The 26,864-nt window shown below is 38.4% G+C and overlaps 1 protein-coding gene and 1 long non-coding RNA gene across 2 annotated transcripts in view; one reads left to right on the forward strand and one right to left on the reverse strand.

Annotated features, from left to right (window-relative positions):
• Positions 1 to 26,864, reverse strand: part of macrod2 (mono-ADP ribosylhydrolase 2) — a 242,127-nt gene that overhangs the window by 143,938 nt on the left and 71,325 nt on the right. Inside the window, exon 5 of the mRNA XM_077612858.1 lies at positions 20,118 to 20,234. Coding sequence (XP_077468984.1) covers positions 20,118 to 20,234 — 117 coding nt within the window. The remainder of the gene's footprint in view (positions 1 to 20,117; positions 20,235 to 26,864) is intronic.
• Positions 20,284 to 25,046, forward strand: LOC144084820 (uncharacterized). Its single transcript, XR_013303926.1, has 2 exons — positions 20,284 to 20,438; positions 23,923 to 25,046. It is a non-coding gene; the product is annotated as an uncharacterized LOC144084820 (long non-coding RNA).

Raw genomic sequence — 26,864 nt, forward strand, 5'->3', positions numbered from 1 at the left:
GCAAATGTTGATCACCCATAATTGAGGATAATTGCAGTGCATATGTTTGTGAAGCTCTTCCCAACCCTTACTACCTCCCTCAATTGTGTCGTGTCATGCAAAAAGAAAAAGGTGGCCCACACATGTGCACCTGTTCAAGGAGCATGACTGAAAAGCGAGGCAAATGCGACGTTGAAGAAGTGTGTGCGAGAAAAGAGCTATTCGATGTATTGCTGTGGTATTGTTATGTCACAAATATTTCAAAGGGGCCTAATTGGCACATTTTGATGTCATCTGTCACCGAGATGAAGCGCAACACTTGCACGACAGTATGACAGCAACCTAATTAATACGTTACTAGCGCTGACCAACAGGGCTGCAAGGAATATTGGCATCTGTTAGACACAGGCGGACACAGTATGGTTGTCAATGTGTTTTTGTGAAGATCCAAACAACTGTAGCAGATGATTCCGGTATTTGGCTGATTTGATGTGGAACCCTTCTGCCAACAGTTTAGTGGTTAAATTAGAAAATTTGTCAAAACAGATTTTAAAAAGGAATTTAAATTGGGATGATGAATGTAATAGTTATTCCCACAGATAAAGACCGGGCACAATATGGTGGGTGATGGCTAACTAATACAGGAACTGCTCTGTGCATTTTGCTCAAAGAAAACTGAAGAAAAAAAATCACTGACTGCCTCACTTTGTGTGATCAATAGCCTTAATATAGAATTAAATAATGAGTCTAATTGTAAGTCCTGAATCCCATAGCAAAAGAAGAGCAGAGTGCCCAAGGCACCAAAACACTGAATAATACACAGCAAAAAAATCAATATGTGTTTTTAAACCAGACATGGCCCCTCTGCTCAACTAAAAGCTAGAGTTATATAAGCGTTAACAAGGTCATATTAGACATTGTATGGCGAACATTTAACAAAGTGACAAACTAGTCGTCTATGCTACATCGACTATTATACAAAACAGAGCAAATTTAATGGATTTTTTTTCCTAAGGAAAATGCAAAGATGTACTTCTTTGAGGTGGCCTCGTTAACATGTCACACCATTTTCCCACAGTCAGTGAAAGCCTGTGGGAACAGATATAAAACCGCAAGCCACATCAAATACAATCTGTTGTTGTGAATGTGCGCTAGTTGCAACCTAAGAAAACAGTCTTTTTTTGTTTGTTTGGTTGATTTTTTGGTACAATTTCAATAGCTATGGATCGGTGTGATTCTTTTTTTTTTTTTAAACTCCGGTGAGTGAAAATCTGCGAGTGGGCCTTTTAGATGGCCTTGACCAAGTGATACTTGACTTATTGCCAATGAGAAGTTGTTAACAACCAAAACTACATGCATACTAAATAACTAGGGCATGACGCAGGGAAAAAAACAATCGGAATACTTAATAATTCAAGGCGACCAACATTGCTGCCTAAATTGAATGTGGGATAAATGGTAAGGGAGACATGGAAGAAACGGAGGGAGGAAAGGAGATGGAAAGACAGAAACAGAAAAAGAGAATGATAAAAGTAAAGAAGGAAGGAAATAAATGAAAAGAGAAGGAAAAAATAAGGAAAAATAAAGATGGGATGAATGAAAGGAGGATAGAATGAAAGGAAGGTGGAAAAATAAGGTCGGAAATACAGAAAATTCACAATTTCCAATGGTCTCCATGTACAAATTCAACGCATGGAAGTAATAATGATAAATACATAAAAAATAGTAAAATGCAGGCGGTAAAACGTGTATATGTAACTAGGGAAAACTGGCAAAAAATGCGTTTGACATCCCCCGGTGAGTCATTAGTCAAAATGTAAGGCATGTGGACCCACAAGTGGAAAACAATCTTACATGGAAAGCCCACGCCTCCCTTGAAATTTAATGTGGAGTAGGTTGATATGTTGTATTCAATTTCATTTTATTTTTTTGTAACGGCAAGGAGTGATATTAAAGATAAACGAAAATAATGTGTAACATAATCCCACAAAAAAACATGTTTGTGTTGCAGGAGCTCCATGTTCACAATACTATATCTGCTGCCAAGAGAAAATCCCTGCCGACATCAATAAGAGATTTAAACACAAGCTAGGGATTCCATCGTTATTATTGTATAACAGTGACTTTGTCCAAATGAAACCTTTTAAGTATTACAATCTTACTTTTGTTGAGTTGGTTAAAAAGAACTAAATGGTTATTATGCCATTTTTTTGTGATATTCTGTATATTGGCATTGCCCAACACTAATCATGTGGCCAACAACATGTCATAAGAATTCCCTAGGCCTTTACAGAGGCCCACCTTGAAAGCTCACGTAAGTCCCATAATTTGAGACCATTCAACTAGACGAGCACATTTTGGATGCCGAACATTTTTAGGCTCTCTGAAATGTGCTAGCACTGAAGACATCCTCATGCATTGACAAGCCAGTGGGCCTCTGAATGATTTAGTGCACAGTAGCAGCGGGTGCGAGTCAAAGATCTTTCCACTATTAAAAAGTTTAGTTGACTTGAGCAAGATTTGGAACAGTTAGGCCTCTGCTGTCAAAACATCTCAACTGAAAACGGCCACAGAGGAGTCAAAAACATCCATGCATTTTTATTACATTCCCGTATTTGAGCCTGATGCAATAATGATAACCTTCCTAAGTTATCAGAAACATTCTGACGTGAAAGATTTTGCATTCCAGTGTTAAGAAAAAAAAGATATTGGAAGCATGTGGCCAATTAATGAAGTATTTGTTTACCAAAGTGAAGGCCCTGCACATTCATTAGTCCGCCCAAACACGGCTCTACGAAGCTGTCGACAACCTCACGAGAGAAAAGCTACCCACACGTGATGGGTGACATCTGGAGATTTACAAGTCAGTGTGTGCCATGCGCCACATTACTCATTGCTATAGGACAATACATTCTTAATGATCATTTTAAATGACTTCTTTTGTTTCTACTTGCAAATGACAGCAACACCAACAGCATAATAAAGACTAAACTGCAATAATGCCTTCAAACACCAGTGTCCAATCACCTGGTTGGTTCCCCATGCTAATGATAGTGATGATTGGTAATCATGCACAATGTGTCATACCCAGAGGGAAGAATCCAGCAACACAATGCATGTTTATCCTCCAGAGTAATCAAAGCATTTGTTTATTGCAATGATTAATGAAGCTATTAATGGAGTGAATACTTATTAGAATGCACTATGAAAAAAAGGTATGGCGAGAAGTGACTGGAATTGGAGAGTCAAATCTTTACAAATCCAAACAATTACAAGGATGTAATGAGTAAAGAGAGCAAAGCACAAGGCATGGATGGATGTTCCTTTTCTTTAGAGTAAGAAATTAAATGTGCCATTCTTCACTGTGCCAGTTGCATTGATGATCATTTTCCACAGCCCATTTCCCCACTTAGCCACTGAAGCAGCACAAAGGAAGGAAGCGAGAAGGTGGAAATGATCAAGTACATGTAGTGCTGTGAGAAATTGATGTGAAGAGAAGCTATTTAATAAGTTCCTATTTGCAGAACTAGGCATTCTCTTTTTGACTAAACATTGTAAGCCGAGCCTTTGTGTGAACGATGAATAATTCAGGTTGGAGGTAAGTGGGATCAGTTCCTTGCATGTGGTGGGAGATTAGCCACTGGTGTCCCCTCTGACAGATGGAGGCCTTTGAGCCTGATGTAACACAGGCCCAATAGAATATCAGGTATCACCTCATTATACACTTCATAGACTTTCTCTCCAAAGTTGTATTATCTGATGGAAGAAGTGTATGCTATATTGTATTTCATCAGCAAGTGTGAGTTAAGTAACAATTTGAATTTAGGAAGCTTTTTGGCTCACTTATATTAATTCTAATGTAGTCATTGTTCTGTTAAGGTTAAAGTTAAGGCAATATTGTGTGAGGAAAAAAATATTTTGAGTGTTATTGAGGCTCATTAACAAGTCTATTTCTTCATATATTTGAAGAGAAAAATAACAAAATAAAAAATTCAACGATATTAAATGTTTAAACTTCCGTTAAGAGCAGGTGCTGAAAACGAAGTAATTTACTTGGCTTGACATTGAAAAGGGGACTTGATTAAAAATAAATTAACAGTGATTCTCCATTTATAGAGTAGCCTAACAGATAATGCAATTACTAACAAATATTTTTCTTTTCCACAAAACAATGACAAAGGACTGGCCTACATATAGGGTAATTATATATACAGTACAGTGGATCTACTGTATGCTGCAAGAGCAAAATACCGTGAAAATTACAAAGCGTTTCCAAACTATCACAAGCACATAATGTCTGAAAGCAGCGTGCAATTAAAAGATAAAAAGTCGCTGCAACATCTGAATGGGATGAATGGTTGTAAAAAATGTCTTCTGTTTTGTATGTTCAAATGCTTTTGATTAGAACGACAAAAAAACATTACACCAACATGCACATCCCAAAAAACTGAAAAACCTCAGCGTTACATGGCTCGCAGTAAGTGTCATAGCTCGCAAAAAACATTTAATATTTAAAGGATTTAATCAAAATAGCATCTCTTTGAACACAGAGGCACTACATAGCTGGACAGCCCTGATGTACTATGAAATTAATCATATATCTTATCTTGGTATTAGAGCAACAGCATAAAAGCAACAGAAACCCTTGAAAGAATCTTATCTTTTAGGCTAATGAAAGATATGCATGGGAAAAGACAGGCACCACCTAATCCATCACCCCGAAATCTGCAGTCCTCGGTCTGAACCGGTAGGTAAACTGTAAATGACCCTAGAAAGATGACAGCAAGTAAGTTGAGAACAATATTGCTTCTGTTTACCTGCTTGTCTTTCACAGCCAAGTCAAGCTGTGAGTTGCCACGAGCAGCCTGCCTGACAAAGGGCCTGCAGGGTATAAGTGTGTTGGGGGTGGGGGTGGGGGTTCTGCTGGTGAGTTGGGGCTGAACGATGGATGCCCTATCCATCACAGAGGGCCTTGCTGTTGGGCTTAGGGGCCGACATGTGGTGGTGAGGGAGAGGTGGTCAGTGAAGAGTCAGCAACTCTTTGACTACTCCAGATCCATCATCCAGATGAGAGCAGTACTGAATCTTTCTATGTGTTGACAGCCAGTTCCATGGCTTCCTCCACTATGAGCAAAGAACAATGTGCTGACCAGGAGAGAAAAAAAGTGTGATGGCCAGGGGTGTATAATTTGGATGATGTTGGAATATCAAAAGTTGAGTATCTCCATTCCACTTACTAAAACGAGGCTTCACATTGCCAGATAGAGAAACTAACTCAATTCAGAATTGTAAATAGCTCAAATTAGATTCTGTCTACTCATCTACTCAACATTACAACGCACGAAATAGAATATCGTAGCAACCTGGACCGGAAATGTAGCCAGAATGCTAACACCAGCAATTCCTTATAACTGCATTACACTGTACACCAGAGATCAAACAAAAGACGGAATAACAAATGCAGGACAAGAGAGAAACAACGACATCACCATATTCAAAGCAGAGGAAACAACAATAGCGACGGTGACCCAAGCTGTCGACCAGCGTGACAGAAATAATTAAATCACTGTCAAACTAACATATTGCAACATTCCAAATGTTTAATGAAAGTCTCATATCAAGTGTTTTTTTAAATATATTTTTCAATGGTAATTTTTGAAATGTATTTTGAAAATGGGTCATATGCTAGAGAACTTCACATCCTGTATAGACTGATCAGGTGTTTATATTAAAGGATCCTGTTCTGGAATAGAGGAGACCGCAGAGAATACAACTGCACAAGTATCACTCCACTATGACAAGCCGCAGATACGGGCGCCTGCAGCCATACAACTCATCCAGGGAGTGAAAGGAGGGAAAAGGAGGGACAATGAAGAATGAATCATCGTTATACATGTGGCACAAGGTGATCTAGAATTCATGAACAGGGATTACCTTTTGCTCTGTCATTGTGGAGTTATGGCAATAGAAGTGTATTTTCATTTGTAAGTGTAGAGAATAGGCGGAGGACAGGGGTTCCGATGAGGGACCTCCACTAGGTTGCAGAGTGTGTGCGATATTGCAAGTGCAGATAAAGCTTGCACACAATACACCGTGACAAAAATACATCTCTGAAACAGTTCAATAACAAACAAACAACAACAAACATGGCCCAATTGAACTCCCAAATCCACTGTAAATAATTGAGGCAGTTATGAAATGTGAAATTTCATTAATCTGCTCATGCCCCCAAGACAAAAAACATTTTTTTACAATGTATTTTTGTCTTGCGTCGATGTGATGACAGGGGCTATGTCCAATTATTAGTATATCTTTCAGTATAGAATTAACACAAAGTATTACAGCTTTTTAGCCATTTATAGAAATGATACATTGATACTCATTACAATGTTGAAAAATTAACCTCATGACAATTTTTACAAACTGCATCCTACAGGGTAGCGAGACCAAAGGCAAACATTCTGCTCTATTATTCAGGCAAGATAATTGGTATATATATTCATGTATTGACAGAAAACCAATTATGAGGCTTAATTATTGGATGCAGTATAAAAAAATGGTCAATAATGTCACAAACACAGGTATTCCTGCAAACAGAATGACAAATTTTGTTGCCCACTTGAGTAAACGTAGCAGTTATCTCTCCATTTCTCCCCAACAATCAAGACAGAACCTTAAGGGTGATCCTGAAATAAATGAGCTGGCTAGCCCGATTGAGCTGCAAGCATGATACGTCGATTGTTTCTGTCGTGGAAACATTATTTGTAGGTAAACATTTTTTTTCCTAATCACAGCTGCTGCAGGCAGTGCTTTCTCCTTTTGTAGCAAGGTGACCCAACTCAAACCACTTAATAATGGCCCATGAAAGAAGATGCTGCCAGGAATAAAATGGCCTGTCACACTTCCTGAGTGCAAGGAAATAATGAGCACAATTTTGCAAATAAATCTGGCATAACTGCTATTAATAACAAGGATGATAATCAATACAATTCCCACAATGCATGTGTGCTATTGCTGAGTTGCAAGTAGCTATTAAATGAATGAGCTAGCAGATACAAACTGTTTTTCCAATGTAGCGATTAGGAGTTGAGTGCATTTCATAAAACTCGTCTTCACAACATAATTGATCCAAGCAAGAGATATAATGAAAGTTATATATAAACTGAGGAAGGATATCAGGATGATGATGCACTATAAATCAATTTAACTCAAAAGAACAATTAATTTTAACCGTTTAGGTTGTCTCCCTTTGTTCTTATTAACCCTCCATCTGGTATATATTTTTTTCTTCTATGCAGTAAATATGGGAAACCACAGATTTTGCACTATATGCTAATTTGGGGCATGAAGTTGTTTTTATGTTGTGGGAAAAATAATTGTGATTTGTGCAGATAAGCAACAAGATATAGATGACTAACCTATCTGATTTAATTGATTTAGGCCTCTAGATCCCAAAGCTCAGAGTATTTGTGGTCAACACCAAATGAGGAATGCCATTAAGTGGGTCTCATCACCATGTGGTGTCATCCTTTACCCACATTTACACAAGCACTCGCTGACACACACGCACACACAAATTCCGTGACAATCTGCTGATTTTACTACCCCTAACAGGATGCATGTTGACAGACAGTAATGAAAGTGTCTTGTTCGAAATTCCAATCAAAACCTCATCAATCTGAGTAAAAAAAAAGAATAAGACCCACAAAAACTGGATCTTTAAATGTTTGTCTACCCCACGTTATAAAGCTATTCTAAGAAAAACAAATATCAACTGCATTCCCAGCACCAGATAAAAAAAGAAACTGCATTTGAGTTTATGCAAAACTGCTACGGGGGAGAGTTTGTGACTAGCAGGTGGTAACTGCCTGGAGAGAGATAAGGTCAGTGTCATGAACATACTCACTCTTGGTCTCTAGAGCCAACAACGGAAGTGTTCACAACATTCTACAATCTCAAATAAACACCTCTCTAGGGGAACAAGGGTAAATCACCCCCCCTGCACGAGCTCAATTTACTACATTCAGCGGGACTCATTGCTCATTATCACTGCTCTGATTAATATGAGCGATTCCAGAGTCCCCCGGTATTAAAGGGAGTGGTGTATTTTCAGTTATAAATACAGTAAAAGTGTTGTTTAGAATATATATGTGGACGAAATGCAGCAGGTAATATTTAAAGAGGCATCGGAGACAAGGATCATCTAATAAAAAAAATAGGGCAGTGGTTCCTCACATTCCAAGTGTGTCTGTACAAGTGTGCTTGAGTGTGTGTGTTTACTAAATTAACACACACAAACACATACAAGCTAAGTTTACATCTAACAAAATAGATAAATATAATGTGTATGTATATATATATATATATATATATATATATATATATATATATATATAATGTATATATGTATATGTATATATACACACGTGTGTGTATATATACATATACACACATACACATATGCTTAGTATACGAAACTTTTTATATGTTCTATATTTTCTCAACAACAACAAAAAATCAACTAGCATTACAAAAAGAGCAAACGCAAAGTGAACTAAAGGTCAAAAGGAAAAGAATCTTGACCGCAATACATAGATTTTCTTCAAACCAGTACCTGAGCTACAACCTACAAAAGTCATCCGTACCTCAACATCAGGCTCATGAGTTGATGTCACATCAAATGAAACAAGGCTTAAGGACATGTTTAGATTATTCTGAAAGGCATTTCTACGGTGTAAAAAGAAACGTGTGAAGTCACCTTCAAAGAAATGCCCCAGTGACAAGGAATTAAAAAGCTAAAATAGTTTCCCAGGGAGGAGGCAGCCATTCTATTATTCTTTAAAATGCAACGCAATGGCTTTTATGAGAGTGTGGAAAAGCCATTTGAGCAGCGGGTCAGAGAAGTGAGAGGCTTGGCCCTGAGCACATTGTGTCTTATCCCTCTCCATTTCCACCTTGTCCCTGAATAATGGGCAGACCTTGCTATTGCCGCTGGAGGCTGATGGCTTCTTGTACCGCAGACATCAACATAGTAATTCCCACGGATAATCTGTCTCTTTAAAAAGCATCATGCATTCATTTCAACAGCGTTCAAACTCAAGACAACCAGCAACCCTTACTTGGAAAGGTGATAAAAAAAAATCTATATATATATATATATACACACATACATACACATGCATATATATATATACACACATGCATATATATACACACATATATACACATACATACACATGCATATATATACACATACACACACATGCATATACATACACATAAATACACATGCATATATATATACACACACACACATTCATACACATATACACACATACACACATACACACACATACACACACATATACACACATATAGACACACAAACATTACAGCGACATGTAAACAAGAAGTTACAGTTGGATAGGCTTCAGCAACTCTTACAATGATGCGCAGTATAGGTGATGGATGGATTATTTAGATGTTAATGCTACCTCAGAAGCCACCACAAGCTGGAAGCTCACCTCAATTCGACATAGTGTCATAGCAAGAGCTCATAGTTTGAAGACTAGACGCAAATGGCATACTAATGAGCCAGCTCAAAAGAATTTGAACAAAAAGAGCAGGTTTTTTTTTCACCTCCAGGACTAAATTCAAGTCATGGGTGGCAAATAATCGTATTCCTTTGTACGAAATCTCATTTAGCTCTTGAGCTAACTTTGCTCTACTTTGTACCTCTGTAGAAGTCATCAGATTGCAACATGAGTAAGTGGCTGAAGAACACGAGGCTCTGGTTCTCTCCGACTTCGAATCCCTCCAAAGCCACGGTATCACCGAGTGCTGGGAACCGGGCTTTAGGAGCCACGGTGAGTATTTTTGCGGCAGAATAAGTGTCACCTTGCAGGATGAGATTCCTTTCATCAAGTCTCCCCATCTTACCATGACCCTGCCATCTGGGAAACAGATGATACTAATGAGGGACAGCTCCTTGTTCCCATTACCAAGCATGCACACTGTTTCCATTGTATTACACTGTCCCTGCTGGCCCTTAGGAGTCAAAGACACAACTTACATAAACAAACAAACAAACAAGGAATGGGCACAAGCTAAAGCAGGGACAAAATAAAGTCATTAGATGTTTATTCATGAAGAACAAAGTGTGCGTTTGGGGGAGGAGGGGTCGAGCTTTTAACGAGTTATCTAAAGTACAATAAGAGTTGACCTTTCAGTTTCAAAACTGTATAAAAATAATGGAAAGGAGGGGGAAAACGGCAGTGATGGCCATACTCGGAAAGGGAAGGGGTGAAGGGGGGGCTGCAGAATTTGAAAGGGAGCAACCTCCATAAGACACAGGGTCAGACAGGGTTAATTAGTCTGCAGAAGCCCCTCAAATTTCTGCCCAAGGATATTAATGAAGTGATCCAAAGGAAAGCAGCTGCTCACCTATCATCTCATCCCCCACTGACTTTTTCTAACCCAACAACTAACCACAAGCCTCGCTTTCGCTGGCTCCCCTGCTGCTGTGCTACTCCACTAGGTAGTGGCAGCATGGTGCCAAGGAAGAAGTCTATATAACTCCCCCGGAGAGCATGACAGCACCTGAATTGACGGCCCCAGATTGGGAGGCAGGGGTTGCGCAAAATGGTGGGGTGTGCAGCTGTCCCTGTGTCGCTATGTCAGGAGACAATTTATTTTTGCTCTAAATGCCAACAGTCTATGCACAAAGTTTATTTTTCGATGCTACTACATAAAAAAAAGTTCCATCTAATTATAGGGCATTCATTTAAAACTGTGGCTGCCATTGAAACGTGATCATTCACACAGCCCATATCCCCAGTCTACATGAAATTGACATCGATCACTGTCAATGACAGGAAATGAGCTAAACACTAGGAAATTCAAATATAAATAAGAGCAGACTGTCTAAACAACCAAATTAAAAGAATTGCCATATTTCATAGATTGGGCACTCTAAATAACTATAAAAATAGGTTGTAACTTTGGAATAGCCCATTATTTAATCACCTCTCTTCCACTTACAATTCCCAATAACCTGCAAGTTTGATAACCCATTCATTCATTTGAAACACAGTTGCAATGGACTATAGCGCCTAGTGTTTTATGAGCTGCTAATTAACTGGCAATGAAATCATTATGCTTCCACAATTGGCTTTAACAACTTAACTTTGTTACAATACTTGATTTTAAAAGTAACCATAATTTTAGGGGTGGCACAGTGAGCAAGTGTTTGGCACATCCGTCTCACAGTTCTAAGTGAGTTTGCATTATATTTCAATTTCATTCATTTTCATTTCATTAATGTGGTGGCCAGCATTTTAGTCTTTTCCCCTCCCGTTACGTGCCTGTTTGACCCCAGACATTACATAAACTATATTTTTGGAAGAATTTCAATCGTTATGGATCAGTGTGAGTCTTGATTGCTTATTTTTGAGTACTCTTGGACAAGATTCTGTCATTTAATGTGTACATACGGGATAGTGGAATACTGAAGATTGAACTCGTTTACAACACGTAAATTTGTTCTTATTTTAACTGTTTGTTGTTTTTAAAAGGTTCCCCTTGTAGCCAAAATAATTACCAGATGCAGTTAAAAAAGAGGTAGTTCCTCCATATTTCTTCCTCAGTCTAATTATCGATTGTATAAATATAATTTGCTGTATTTTTCTTCTTGCCAATGAAACTCATGTCCTTGAATGAAGAGCAGGAGGTTAATATTCCCAATGTGGAAATGTCCCCTTAAGGCAGAGGCATCATTTAGCCTGCACAGGTTGAGGTCTTCTGAGACACATTTAGCAGAGTAAAACCTCATCTTGGCTTGTTACATGCTGACAGCTTATTTTGCACACTTTTGCTGTGAAAGAGCAGTATGCCAATGTGAGAGCACATACAATGCTAGGTGAGTTTTAATGAGGGGTCAATAAAATGAATACTGCATGAGGCACAAGCGGAATGAACTCCACCATGACCACTATGATGAGAGGTTTAGAGAGAATTGCAGTGGAAATGACACACAAGACATTTTTTTCAATTTAGATAATTGGCAACGACATCAAACAACACATTTTAGAGCCGTCATCCACCATGTCCTCATTACAAGTTGGTGTCCGAAATGCCACCTTTCTTACTATGTTTGATCTGCACACAACTGAGTGAGAGCTCACACTTCTTGAACCATTTCCTTTTGATTGACCTTCAGTCTTTCCCTGCTTGTGTACAGTCATATGATTGAGGTAATGGCGTGAGCACTGAAGCCATTCATCTCCTGAGGAAGTGTAAAACTAGTTTGCTCTGATGTTCTGCTAATCTGTCTTGTGGTTGGTTGCTTGCTTGCTTTTGCGGCTTATTTTTTTTTCCATTGCCATATATTATATGAAAATGTTTTCTTGCTACTCATTTTAACCAGTTAAACAGTGGAATATTTACGCTTGTTTATTTAAATTATTTATCCAACCAAGTTAGGAATTCAGATTTGTTCTTAGCTGCATTTGAATTTATTTATCTGTAGTCGTACACATTGCAAAAATACATGTCACTTGCCGATTAAAAAGAATGCATGCGTGACATATATGCACAATGCCATGTTATGTGTCGCAGTGTTTACAAAATTAAATAGGTTCCCTTTGGGATGTCTCCGCTGTCATGTTTTTGTGGCAGTTTTGAGGATTTTATGCTACCGGAGGCAGCCCTGTCTTAATCTGAGAGCTTTGTGTATGGTATCAAGAAAAGGGTATTATATTGCCTTTTTGCTTCTTCCATTTGTTTTTCAGCTGTTGATGATGAATAGGTTGTACACATGGATTGCCTTGATATTACATAATGAGGGGTTCCTATTTCAGTTATATTGTAGTATTTGGAATTATGCTGAAGGAAGCTATGATAAAGTACCTATGGTACATTTTGCTGGACTCATGCGCATGATCCTATTTTGCTTCCTTTGTCAAACATGTCAACTTTTACATTCACAAGTATTTTTCCCGAACTAAAAACCACATTCAATCATTTAAATAACAAGATAAGATCAATGATAACAACGAATAACTCAGGTACCAGATGATGACAAATTTAAAGTGCTGCTCGTGGCAGACAATCACGCAACAGGACATTCTGTTCCCCTCTACACTTAATGATAGCATCACAATCCACTGTCTTCGGTAGCACTTGCTTTGGCTCTCCTTATCTACATTGCTGTCAATACAGACAACCCTGGGCTCCACTGGGGGCATGAGGTGGTATTGACATTCAGCTCAAACCACAGCTCTGAGTGGAGTCCAGGGTGTTTCACATGAATTATGCATGCTTTGACGCCATGGTGCAGTGCAACACTAGTGCCATCATAATTGAAACAATTGAAAAGACAATACCAGATGGGTCAATAATTAGACAGCAGGAGGAGGAAACTTTATCCGGACGCTCCCCCGCCTGCCCTGCCAACCCAAACGCCCTGCACACGGAGGGGACCTTTACCGACACGTCTCAATTCCCTACAGTGCACAGCTAAGTGCTGCATGACATGTCAAATTGTGTGGTGATGTTTGAAAGTGTGTGTGGTTTTATTCGGAAAGATCTTCCAACCATATTCAGGAAGATAACTTCTCGTGCAGCGTGGGAACAACATGTTTGTTTCAATAATAATAATAAAAAGATCACATTTAAGAAATTGTCATTAAACTGTTTAAAACTCTAACTATGCCCTCAAACCAAGCAAGCAAAAACTCTCAAAACCAGTCCATGTATGGTCAAATTGTTTTTTTTTACATAGATTACAGCTCTAAGAATAGAACTGATATCTACAAGCCTACAAAAAAAGATAGCGCCAGGTGACTGTTCTGGCCCTCGGGCATTGCGCTTTCATAAATCCATAGTGATGGCTCCCAGCAGATCCATTACATTTCTTGGGTACTGGCCACTGCAATGGCTCAAGAACATCACCATAAAACTGTGAGTCACAAAAGCATTTCTCCAATGGCATTAGCTTTAAAGTAACCTGAAGAAACAGAGGCACCATGATACTGTAAAAATATAAAAAATATTTAAAAAAAATCTCAAGATAACGTGTGCCATACAAAAATGGAGTACATGTCTCTATTCACTTTTTCCATAATCACATAAACATAAATATATGTGAACAAGGTCTTAGTAATTGGTTTAAATCTTGCTAAGCAGCAGTTGCGGATATTAGTTTCGAATTTCCTTTGCTCAGCAAAAACTACCATTAAATCTCCAATGGATTTGCCCCAAAAAGGGTCAAGCAGAGGAACATGTAAGCAGTGTTATATAACAAAAAAAGTCAAAAAGTAATTTCAAGACGCTCTCACCACTTGGTAAAAAATAAGCACAATTCCAGGACATTGAGTGACGGATTGTTGACAGCCGAAACTTAATGGAAAGGTAGCAGTTTAAGTGGTTGAAACTGGAACGCAGATACACTGGGAAATATTTGTGTATCTGTTCATGTGACACATGCAGTCACATATTTAAACAATTAATGGATGTATATTTCACGGTATGACTTAGATAAGGAAAGATGCAACAGAGGACCTAGCTAAGACCTTAATTGTATAAAGAGCAAATGTTTGCATCTCGGTATTTCGATGCTATTCCTGGAAACACACAGGCTCTTTTACATTGCTCCGCTACTCCATTAAGGTTTATGGCAAACCATATGCCATTTTATGGGAAAGTTAATGTGTTTTTTTTTTACGGACCACAGCTTGAGCCTAAAATCCACAGTGTGAAAACCAGCAATTGCAACCACCAACACAAACATATGTTGCATGTCTCTGTTAAATATTAGAGGAGTAAAAACTGCTTTCTTTTTTTGGGGGGCAGACCAGTTGTTTCTTCTTCAGGGATTTTCTTTTCTCCCTAATTTTTTTTTTTATAGAAAAAGATAAAACTAAATTTACTAATTTACAATCCTAATAGCTTAGTAATGAGCCGAAGAAGCATAACAATTTAGCAGAAAAAACATCAACGACAACAAGGCAACAACAATTTTGTCGGACGGTAGTCAGTCATAATAAGCTTTGAAAAAGGAACTACAGGAGTCTGTTATTCTGTGTCGTTAATTGGTTTTTATCTCGAGTCTTGGATGAGGGGTAAACAAAGCCACAAGATTAAAACTTTGCTTTTCTTGAGACAACAACACTGACAATTGTACCAGAACAGACTGTGCGCTGTTGTCCCTGGGAAATAAATGGCAGTATTCTTCCTGGGTCTCAGACACATTATCAAGAACCCTGAGGCACTGTGTGTATTCGTTTTAAGTGTTTTTAGTAAATTACGTCAAAAGTCAGTTCAGGTGAGAAACTTTTAGATGACCTGATCGAATGTTCAAAAACATTGACGGTTTCAAAACAAAATATATTAAATTCAACTTTGATTTAGTTCTGTTTGTTTATGTGTGGGAGTTGTTTTTATCTATATTTTTAATAAAATTGTGTTCATTCAAGTCTCCCTCTCCTAACAGCTTTGTGTTCCGTGGTATCCAAAGGAGTGCTTCCCACAAATGCGATTTATTTGTTGTCTGGAGGCAGGGGGGCTGAATAGGACCCATCCTGGCTGCAGGTGGGAGAGAGTCAGGGTCGCAAAAAGGAAACAATTTTCTACAGTAGTCACTAGTCATTTAGCTTTTTTTTTTTTTTTTTTTTTTTAGGCATTAGAGAGGTCTAATTACTCTGGGAATTTGGTATAGTAACTGTCCGGTCCACGATGAACATTCACAAGGTCGATCAGAAGTAAGCACGCCAAGACAGATGAGTGAGATTTTGATGCTTCTACAGAAGGAGAGTCGTGTGAGAGTGGAGAACGGAAGCAGTCGAAGATTGACCGTAGTCTTACGCAGAGTAACTCTGTCTGTTCTCCCTCCGTGCTCTCCTTCTGCAGAAGCGTCAAAATCTCGCTCATTTATCTTGGCGTGCTTACTTGTGTTCGACCTTGTGAATGTTCATCGTGGACCGGACAGTAACAAGGTTGCTTACCGCTGTTTTGAATAGTAAAACACAGGCACATACCCGCACATGGACATGCAATTGTCTGGAATTGGGTTCCACATACGCAAGAAAGAGAAATGGTAATGCTATCATTAAATAAATATTCATATAATAATATAAATCAATTGGTTATATTCAGTTTTAGTTTTTAGGATATCATTTCTCGTTATGTTGTAAACAGGTCAATTTTCAAAATGTCAGGTAGAGACAGCTGATTGTGTGTTTAAAGTTTTGAATTTGTTCATGCTGGAAACAAAGAAAAAACAAAATATAAATGGAGAGATGCATGGATTGTGTGATGGTAAGATATAACTGCATGAGAGCTACTGCCATTTTCCAATTCAAACCTGACCTTTCAGTGGACGGCTTTCATCCGCCACCCCCAAGCTTCCATTCTAATGCATCACCATCATTGTGGGGCCCAGGCACCTCTTCCTGACCCCCACTGAAACACCGCCACCTTTCTGCCCAATTTCAGCCTAATGACCAGACTACCACACAGACTGTTGTTCCCCCCGACCCAATTATTTAAAAAAAACCTACTACTTCCATCATTTTTGGGCCTCACTACTTTCTTTCTGCTAATGTTTACCCTATCAGTTAGAATGACCCCCCACCCATCTCGTTCCCTGGTGATGAATGACCATTGGCTGTCTCAGTGACAGCTCGGCAGCTGACGCTACACAATTACAGTATCACCGTTTAGGCAAAATTACCAAATTACTCCAGTCCTCAAGAGCCTTGAAGGACTGACAGGCCTACCAACAAAAGAAACACATATCTGAAAAGACGACACTGCCTATGCATATGAATAGCGAAATTAAGTTTTCTGTGTTCCTTAAGAGAGGACCCATTTCAACCGATCAGGCGCCAGAGGGAGAGTGGATTAGTCTGGCAGAGAAGAGACTTTTTTCCCCTCATAAATAATACTTTAAAAACATCTGGCCTTTCCTTGATATCCGATCTTCCGTTCCATGCTTAATTTAGTCAAGAATTAATGTATGCCTCAATTCAAGTATAATAATGAGTAGATCATACAAATACAAGCATTTGGCGAGAATTGTGTCTGTGTTCTCATTGTATTAATAAACGATTGGATGACATGGGAATGTGATATTTGAGATTTGGTTTGAAATATCATTAAACTAAAACATCAGAAGTCCAGTTCAGTAGTAATACCTCAAGTGTTTATATTTCCAACAGATACAGAAACCAAGACTAGCAGAAGACTATCTAAATTTTCACGCAGCCAAGGGTGATGTAGCTTGTCCATGAAGTGATAAAGTGACATTTATGAGGCGGGTGCTGACACTGAGCAGTAGCTTGGCTTTACTGTGTGTGTGGTTTTTCCCGTGAAGGCCACCATGGTTGAGTAAAACAAAGGATGTCTTTCACTCAGGGAGACGATCATGCCAAAGTAAAGTACATTGCAGTCACAAAGCATCATGCGTCAAAATGTGTTACACAAAGTGAGGTAACTGCCAAAACTGTCACATGAAAATAAAAAGGGGGAAAAAAATCTCGGTTTCCCAAAAAAATGTGATTGGCAAGGCATGCCTTAAAAAAAGTGATCAGCCACCCCTACTGACAAATCATTTACTGTGCCAAACAGTAAACATACATTTATTGTGGGTGTTCAACATAGACAATCTACACTCTCAATGTGAGACAGTACCAAATCCATGACATTTACCAGAGAATCAATAAAGCAAAAAAACAAGACAACTAAAATGTTGTAAATGGACTATTATTATGCGGCACAAACAACTAATTCCAGTAATAAGGTCAGTTCAAACAATCCACATAATTCTGGAACTGAAAAGGTAAAACTGAAGAAAATCGACAATATTCGGACATCACAACTGCTGAAGGAAGTGTACTATCAATAATGGACTGTATAATGTCACATATCCATCCATTTATAATTATCAAGGCTGAAGCAAAATAGTAGCACATGCTGTCATTAACATCTCCAACTGAAAACATTAGTGGTTGAGTGCAGAAAACTCATTAATTGTAAAAATGTTTGCCTTGCTTGTCTGTATTTGCTGAGTGGAAGGAGACAGACTAGCTTTCCGTTTCCCAAAGTAAATGGGAAACATTCCTCTCACTATCAGTAAGCAAAATTTATCACCAGCGGACTGTTATTAGCACAGGTGCAACTTACTGTAAACATCAGAGAGTTCCAGTTTGAACTGAGAGGGAGAGGGAGATAAAAAAAGATGTGAACTAAGCCAAGGTGCGACTCCCAAAGGAGTTTTGTCTGCATTCCTAAATGTTACACTTGATCAAAAAGTAAATAATATTAACTGTGAGAAGAAAAGAAGAAGAAACCAGCAACAAGCCTAGTATTTCGCCTATGTGGCTAATATGTGTTGCTCATTTAGGGACTTAGGGGGAAATTAATGTCTGATAAATTTGAAACTAATATCACTCATTAGTAATGTCGGCAACTAGGGTGCTAATTAAAGTCCTGTGCATATAGCCATAGATAAAAAAAAATATTGACAAGTTTTTTTTAAAGGAGTTGAAATCCAGACCACATATGATTTCAATGAATGCATGAGACAAACAAGCTTGTGCGGCGGCATATAAAATATGAATAAATTGCGGCTCCAAATGTTGTTTGTTGTTGTGCTGTAGTCTGAAAAGAGTGTTGGGGGAGTGTAAAGACGTGCTAGGCCACGGTGGGGACAGAGCTGGACAAGTGTGTATGCATTGCAGAGTACCCGGTGACCAATCAAAGACGGTGCTACTGTGTGGGTAAGGTTGTACATCCTCACTTATCAAGTGAGCAGCAATGGGGGGAAGAAAAAAAAACAATACTAGCAGAAAACACACAGAACAAAGGATTAAATTCCTAACTTTACAACCAAGGATTTTATGGAGAGAAAGCTGACATTTATCTCAGAGGAACATGCTGGCAACATTGAATTCTAGTGCATTTAAAATGAGATTGCAGCAGAAAGCTTAAAATGTAAAGGTAAAAACAATAGTTTCAAAATGAGAGTACAACTCAAAGAACAATCTTAAAGACTAGCAATTAGAAAACACTTAAATAAAGGAAATAAAAATGAGGAAACCCGAATTATCCTGCCTTCAATCCAAATACTATCCATTATTTAATGCATGCATGGGGCTCAATGGGAATAAGAAGAAAAAATAGCTTCAAAACAATAAACAGCAAACACGTTTTGAAGTGTCAGTCTAGATCTCTTCTGGGGGTTTATCAGAACTGGGTAAACTATTTGACAGGGAACTAAAGTATAATAACAACAAATACTCCATCTTTTTCAACATTCCTTTGTGGTGTTTCAATTTCTAGACACACCATTAGGTTAAAATCAAAGCCTACTAGTCATACCAGGGGTGAAGAAGTGCACATGAAAATTAGACCCTCCCCCAAGATCATTGCTAAACTTCTTTAAACGTGGACAAGCACAATTATAAATATATCTGATTATATATTATATACTTTAGTTATAGGCTAAGCATATTAATGCAGATTAGGAATTAACCGACAATGGTAATCTTCCTAAATAATGGGTACGGATAAAGTTGCATGTTTTAGAACAAATGAGAGATGACAGAGGAATCAATCAAATGAAACAACAAAAGGCCTACATGTGTATAGATTTTTTTCATTTGGCTATGAATGTACATTATAATCATTTTCTAAGAAGACACTAGTGATATGAACAAATGACTAAAACTAATATATTGTAATTAAGGGATACTCAAACATGTGCAAGTGTGGGTAAAGTATGTTTGAATGACTAATGTGCAAAGTCTATTTCGTTTAGATTTGTTATTGTCATTGTTTTGCCTACAATATATTTATTTAACAATATAGGCATTTTTTTTGCAATCTGTGTTACATTAGTACGCTAAATGAGGGTGAAAAAATGAGGATGGAGCCTCTTCTCCATTGCATGACAGATATATTTTTCAGCATAGTAGTCAAAGTATGGGATTATTATGGTTGCACTAATTTGTGTGTACTATTACACTCCATTTCATTACATTTATGTGTGAATTTAGTATGGAGAAACAGCAGGTTTCTTTGGCGACACTCACACAAGCACACACGCCGCGCTAGAAATGGCATTAATTACTGGTACTCACATCTTGCAGGGAGATCATAGCCGCAGGTGATCTTGGCTTTGCCAGTTTCACAGCCATTTAGCGTTTGACACTCATCATAGAGACAGGAACCTGCAGCTTTGTGTATGCAACCATCGACTGAAAAAGAAAGACATAAGAGCATGCACTTGAGACCATTTTTAAAACATGCCCCTGTAACAAGTCCAAGACAATTGAGCTTTTATGTTGAGATGGGCACGAGAGAAATGGCGATATTTTCATCTCCACATCAAACCACATTTTTAGCATGGCCTTTCTCCAAGAAGAAAGAGAGTCTGCAAGAGTCCAGTGCCCTTGTTTCTGGTAAATATTGACGGGCTTCGAAATTAAATTAGCTGAGCTAGTATCTAATAACATCTCCACACACAGTGAGAATGAGACTCTTCTTCCTGTAATCTCTCTCCCCCCTGTCAACAGCCATCCACAATCAGATCATTAACTGTATTTTCTGCCCCATGCTGGGAAGGGTATATCTGTCCTCTACTTTGTAGCAGCAGGCCTGGTGTGATGTGGATCAGCGTTCCGATTCTGTCTTGCTCCCTTCTGATGTGTGTCCCGATTCCCCGGAAAACTCAGACCCCACCCCCTGCGAGCTTTTAATTTTACCGGGTTAAGGCCGCCATCGCTGCTGATTGATGGCACGTCTTACACAAGAAGGCAGAGAGATAGAAATCCACATTATCCTACTCTGAAAGGCTGACATCCCTCCAAGAGCATGTTATCAATCACAGTGAAACATCATAAAATCTGTCTCAAGTTGTCCTGAAGAAATCCTCACAAGCCATTAGAGGATAACAATGCCAAGAGGAAGAACAACAACAGATGGACAAAGGGAGGTGTCTATTTCTCTGTTTATTTCCATTTGACCCAAGTAGAGGAGTGCCTTTACCCCAAATTTATGTTTGGGAAGAAAACAAAAATAGGGAAAAAGGACACTAAAACAACTTATCATAACTTGGAAGCACACTGAGGCTTCAAACCATCTAAAAAAAAAAATCGCAATACGTACAGTATTTTCAGAATTGTGCTTGTCCACAGCGATAAGACAAGAGATGCAGTAATCAGTGGTGGTGGTGGGGGTCTTTTATCTAAGTTCCTTCTAGTTTCTCAAGGATGAGTCAACAGCTGGGAGAAAGGTTTTCAGGCTCTATCAATCATCTTAAATGGAGTGAGGGACAACCGGTTGACAGAGACGAAGTCTGGTGGCTTTTTGAAAAAGTAACAAGCTACTGACAGTGGTGTGGATATGGAGAAGGATTGTTCTACTGACAGTGGGAGCTACTTAAAACAGAACAAAGCTAATGTAGTGGTCGCTATGGGCTTGGAATTTCACAATAATCGTACCATGATTTGCATCATAATAGCAACTATTGTTTGATTACATTTTTCAACTTGCCATGGGCCTACGCAAGTGAAAGCAATATATTTTTTAGCATTTCTATAACGTAAGTGCACCAATGTAACAATGACAGAGTTCTTGTAAAAATATACACTTTGCTACTGGCGGATCAAATGCAGGGCCGAGGCTCAAGATAAGACTGATGAGTCGTGGTGCAAGGAAAACTACTTTTTTCCCCTTTTCACCTATTCAAAACAAGCGATTCAGGTTAGGGAAATGTAATAATGCCTGTTCCAGTTTAGAGTGTTCCCGCAGGAGTTTATGCTCCTGAGGCATTTCTCATCACAACCAAACAATTCTGATCTCTAGCCTACGAGCACCTTGGGAACCCAACAAGCAACCGCATCAGGCTGTGTGCTCCATCTATGTAGCTGGAGAAAATTATTCAAAGTGATAGCTTCAATTCCTATCTTGGAGCTCCTCCTTTTCTCTTTCGCTCCCTGATGTACCATGTACATCTAATGAGTCTGGGAATGAGCCCTCAGTGTCCATAAATATAACAAAAGATAGTGAAATGATTGACATAGTGGAAGAGCAAATTGAATTTATACGTTTAGACGAATGGGTGGAGCACCACAACTGCATTGGGATTGAAAGCCAGAGACATTTGTAATTAAAAAAAAAAAGGTATTGATAGATAATCTATCCATCCATGCACAAACAAACACACCCTCAGAATAATGTGGCTGCAACCAGTTAATTCTGTCTGAGGTTTTCCACAGGAACTGTTTAATTAAAATGTCTCCGTTTGGACGTCAATGTAATTCCTAATTTAAGATGAATTTCACCGCTATCTCAGCATATTCATAAATTGTGTATGCCTGACACATTAAAAGTGCAGCTTCAGAATCTCATTATAAAAGAATGATATTTCATTTTGGGAGAGAGGAACTTCAATTTTTCTACATCATGCAGTGGAATGCAGTTTCTATCATTTAAATTTAAATGTATGCCTAGAAACAACAGGGTACAGAATTTGCATTTATTACATATGCAGTGCGATTTTATGGACTAATTTAGTTCAGAGTCCACCCTTCCATCAAGTGTAGTAAAATAAGGCAGCATCCTGGAAAAGGATCATTTAATTCTTAAATTACATAGTAATACAGGATAATCTAACTTGATGAATATACATAATTCGATCCAAATTCTGTTTTTATCCATATACCTTTCGGTACAACTGCTTAAATACATGTAGCAATGTACATTCAATCCTCAGCCGCTAGGCCAACCAGTACTACATCTGAACAGTATTCATGTCACTACTTTTTGTGAAAGCTTGTATATATTGGAGTATATACAAGCTTTATTTTCAAATATACATAGTTATTGGTTTTTGCTAGTTACAATAGAGGAACAATTTAGCTGTTACAGAAACGGACAGTGACTGGTGCGTTACTTTAGCGTTGTTTGAATGCCCAACGCTCTGTTCCCATCTGTAATGAGGGTCCTGCAAATCTCTCTTAGGCTTCTCCCAAGCTGCCTGAAAACCAAGCTGCTTTCAATCGCTCCATCAGACACAATGAATACCTGGTCTGCTCTCATTACAATACCCTTCTTTCAGAAATAGTGTCAGCGGCAGTTTTCCCTCCTAATTATTTCCCGCGCCTCTAAGGGTTAGACTCAGGACTGGAGCCAGAGGAGGCAGGACCGGGCGGGTGGGGAACGAGTTTAGGTATGCTTGAGCTAGATTCTGCTCAGCAGGATTTACGGAAGTCTGCGTTTCATCTATTAATCTAAGAACAAGGAATAGACTGGCATTCATAAAAAGGGAACCGACACAGCCACATTTTTGTGGTTACTTTGTGGTTGTTACCTGCTGAAGGGCCCCAACACAGCAGGTAGGTAGAAAACAGCTAAAAACATAACAAAAAATAGCAGTGCACTTTCATTTGGGGAAAATAACGTTCAATAAAAGTGCAGTTTATGATTGCATAATTGGCTCCACACAGTTTTCATGACTCTTAAAAAAATACAATTTAAAACGTTTCAAAATAGGCCGGTTTATAAATACACACTTGACTTTAGTGATCTCATTTACAAACATTTGCATAAATGTGCAGTGTGGTCATGTTCAGTGCATTCTTCAATAGGTGACAATACATATTTGCATGTACATAATTCTGAAGAGGTTTTATTACATACAACTTAGCACTAAGAACCCCAAGTTCATTTGAAAGAATAAAAATCATCCAATGCTAACCATTTAAACCACATATAAAGGGGTGCCTGACAAAGTAAAATATACTAACTAATAGTGTGTGAGCATTGTTGCAAAATTGGGGGGCTAAGATCATTTAAATTCACTCTATGGTACATCATTTCTATACACCTTTTTTGTAGTAACCATGGTAACAGCCTATGTCTCCTCTCAGTCACTTCTTTCAGCAGTGAAAGCTGGTCGGTGCACTTCCGCCTCTGATTTACTACACCATTTTCTACTCAACTAATTTTACCGAAGGAGATAATGACCTGGATCAGTTCCTAATCAAGTGCCAATCATTGGACCGTCTGAGCGAAATGTCAGATGAAATACGCTCAAGCCATTGTAGTGACTCCCTTGTGATACTGCATCTGAGTAATAATTGCAACCATTTCAGGTACAACCAGAACTAGAGCTTGCCCTTTACTGTAACCATTTGGAGCTATGGGATAATCATCACCTTTTAACCGGTATTACATGGGATTTGAAAAACTGTAAGCGAGATAGATAGTCACAGATGTCACTCTGTAAATAGCCAAGGTGAATGTGACATTATTCCTCAGATAATGTGTGTAAGTAGGGATAACCACAAAGGATAGCTGTCACTGTTTCATCTAAAATAAATCGCCTTAAAGCAATCACTATAGAGTACATTAATATTTGTGTGTGTACATTTCTGGAAACTACTAGAACAATGACAGCATCCTGATGATTGCAACAGACCCTGGCATGTGACAAGGAAACTAGACTATTCATGCTGTTCCCAGAATCGTAAAACAAAGCTTGGTTTGGGTTCTGCAGCTCATGTGACATTGTTTTTGGAAGCGAGGAGTCTGACAGCTGCGGACAACTTGGTGCCGAACCCCAACGGTGCTGCACTTTTTGTGGCAATTGTCAAAGGTCGTCAAAGGTTTTTTTTTTTTTTTTAACTGATCGGTGATATTTGCAACATTCTATGTTGCAGTCTCTGACACCTACATTGTGACTTCGTCTTTTTAACAGCATTGCAGAATGCATTACTGTGCTCTGCTTATATGGTTGCTTGATTAATTCTGCAGTTGATTGAAATTAGGCTTCTCTAAAAGAGTAAAATGTTACAACCTATGATTGTTTACATTTAAAAATATTGTTGATTGCTGTACTTTATTTTGTTCATTCTGAGTAGTGCTTACGGCCCAAATAATTTCTTTTTTATGCACAATAAAAGTTTTGGGGGAATGTATGACTCATCAGTTATATGGCACACAGATCTAATATATTTGGGGATGTGACATTCAAAGATCTGCAAATAAACCCAATTGTATTCTTGCATTAATCTTTTTTTTTTTTATTTACTTCTGTTATTTTACTTTCTTAGAGCATTTTTTCGTCTTACTTTTTACCTTAAATTACCCCCTCCCTTTTTAAACTTTTTTTTTTCTATTCTAAGCCTGAAGATTTGTCACTACAATGGCCTGGGATTTCTAGCAGGTCATATTCCCTCCACCATTACTTGGGTCCCAATTCCATCTAAAGATAAGCAGCGCTACTAGTACGATATTGCAACTAAACTGCTCTCCTAAATATATAGTGTTCCTGTGGCAGCATAGCAGCATAAAAATCTGCAAAACAGCAGCAGCACAAGCAAAGAGCAGACAGCCAGGGAAAAGTGAACCACATCAACATGAGCCAGAGGTCATCAAACACTGAATACATTCAAACTTATTAGCAAGTTTGTCTCACATTAACAAGATACGCTTGGTTGTCTGTCTATACAAAACATAACCTGCCATTATTCAACTAGTAAAGGTCCAGTACCCCCAGAAACTTAAAACAAGCGGAAAACACAAAATGATATATTTTTAGCGCATATGTTCACTGTATTTTCTGCATTAAATCAGGCAACACTACAGTCCGATTTAACCAAGCAATGTCCAATGACATTCAGGATGCTTTTTGAAGCATTTCCCACTACGTAGAGTTCCAAAATGTCACAAAATCTGGTCAGAATACAATTCAGTATCACCTTATCGCAGACTGTGATCACGGCTGCCTGATAGAAATCCATTTGTCTTCTGTTACTCCACGTTTGTCCATTTCAGTGTGTAAGGCTCCATAATTATCGGAGATAAACACACACCTCCACTCATACGATTTCCTCACCTTCCTTCAATATCACACTCATTTTTTACTCTTAACTTGTTACCCAGTCTTTTATTACAAACAACTCTGCCAATGTAGCCATTATCACCTAGTCTCATATCTTAGATTACCTTTGGCACCCCTGCTTTACTATTATTGCAACTGAAAAAGTGTCTCAATAGGATTGGCACTATTCTTCATGTCCAATCAGAGCGTGTGTGTTCAGGTTTTTGTGTCCATCTGTGTGAGCCTTTTGTAAATGTGTGTAAAATAAACACATATCTAGCTTTTAAAATTGACAATTACAAAACTGCTCAATCATGAAAATTTCCAATGCACAAAGTTCCTTTTTTGAGCCACCTATGAGACCTTTTCTGTGCTGTTTTAAAGGATGGGGAAAAGCTGGATGTAGGAGAAGGTTGGGCAAAATCAGTTTGTTACAAACATGCTATGACTGTGTGCAAGGAATCTGCAGCAGACAGGATGAGACAAATGAAAGTAATTATTGAGCCAAGTGAGCAGCAAGCTTTAAGGCATTTGAGAGAAGGTAAGTGTGGCTGCTTCCTCACATTCTTGGAACTTGGGGCCAAAAGCTTGGTGGGCAGTTTGCAATTGCAGAAAATGAAGAGGAATGAAGCACTTCCATGAAAAACCACTGCTTTTGATTAAAATGCATGAACAGCTGTTGCTATCAAGCATGATTTCTGGAGCTAGTGCTTGCAAGGCAATTTTACATTAAAATCCCACAGCCTTGTAAAATATAAGAGTCAAAAACTTGAGTCCTTTTTTACTTGTATTTGCATCGACTCCAGTCTTTGTGGTTTTATAACCTGTGACTTGACAAACTACCGTAACTGCTACTAGACATGATAATCAGTCAATTCTTGTTATCCTTACGCTCTTTGTGTGAAAGTGTTTAGCTAACTGGATAGCAGAATGGTGCAGTCTTTCAGGCAGAAGAAATATGGTTTAAGAAACAGTGCATAAATATTGTATGTCATATTGT

The sequence above is a fragment of the Stigmatopora argus genome, chromosome 11 (assembly GCF_051989625.1).
Source record: "Stigmatopora argus isolate UIUO_Sarg chromosome 11, RoL_Sarg_1.0, whole genome shotgun sequence".
Lineage (NCBI taxonomy): Eukaryota > Metazoa > Chordata > Actinopteri > Syngnathiformes > Syngnathidae > Stigmatopora > Stigmatopora argus.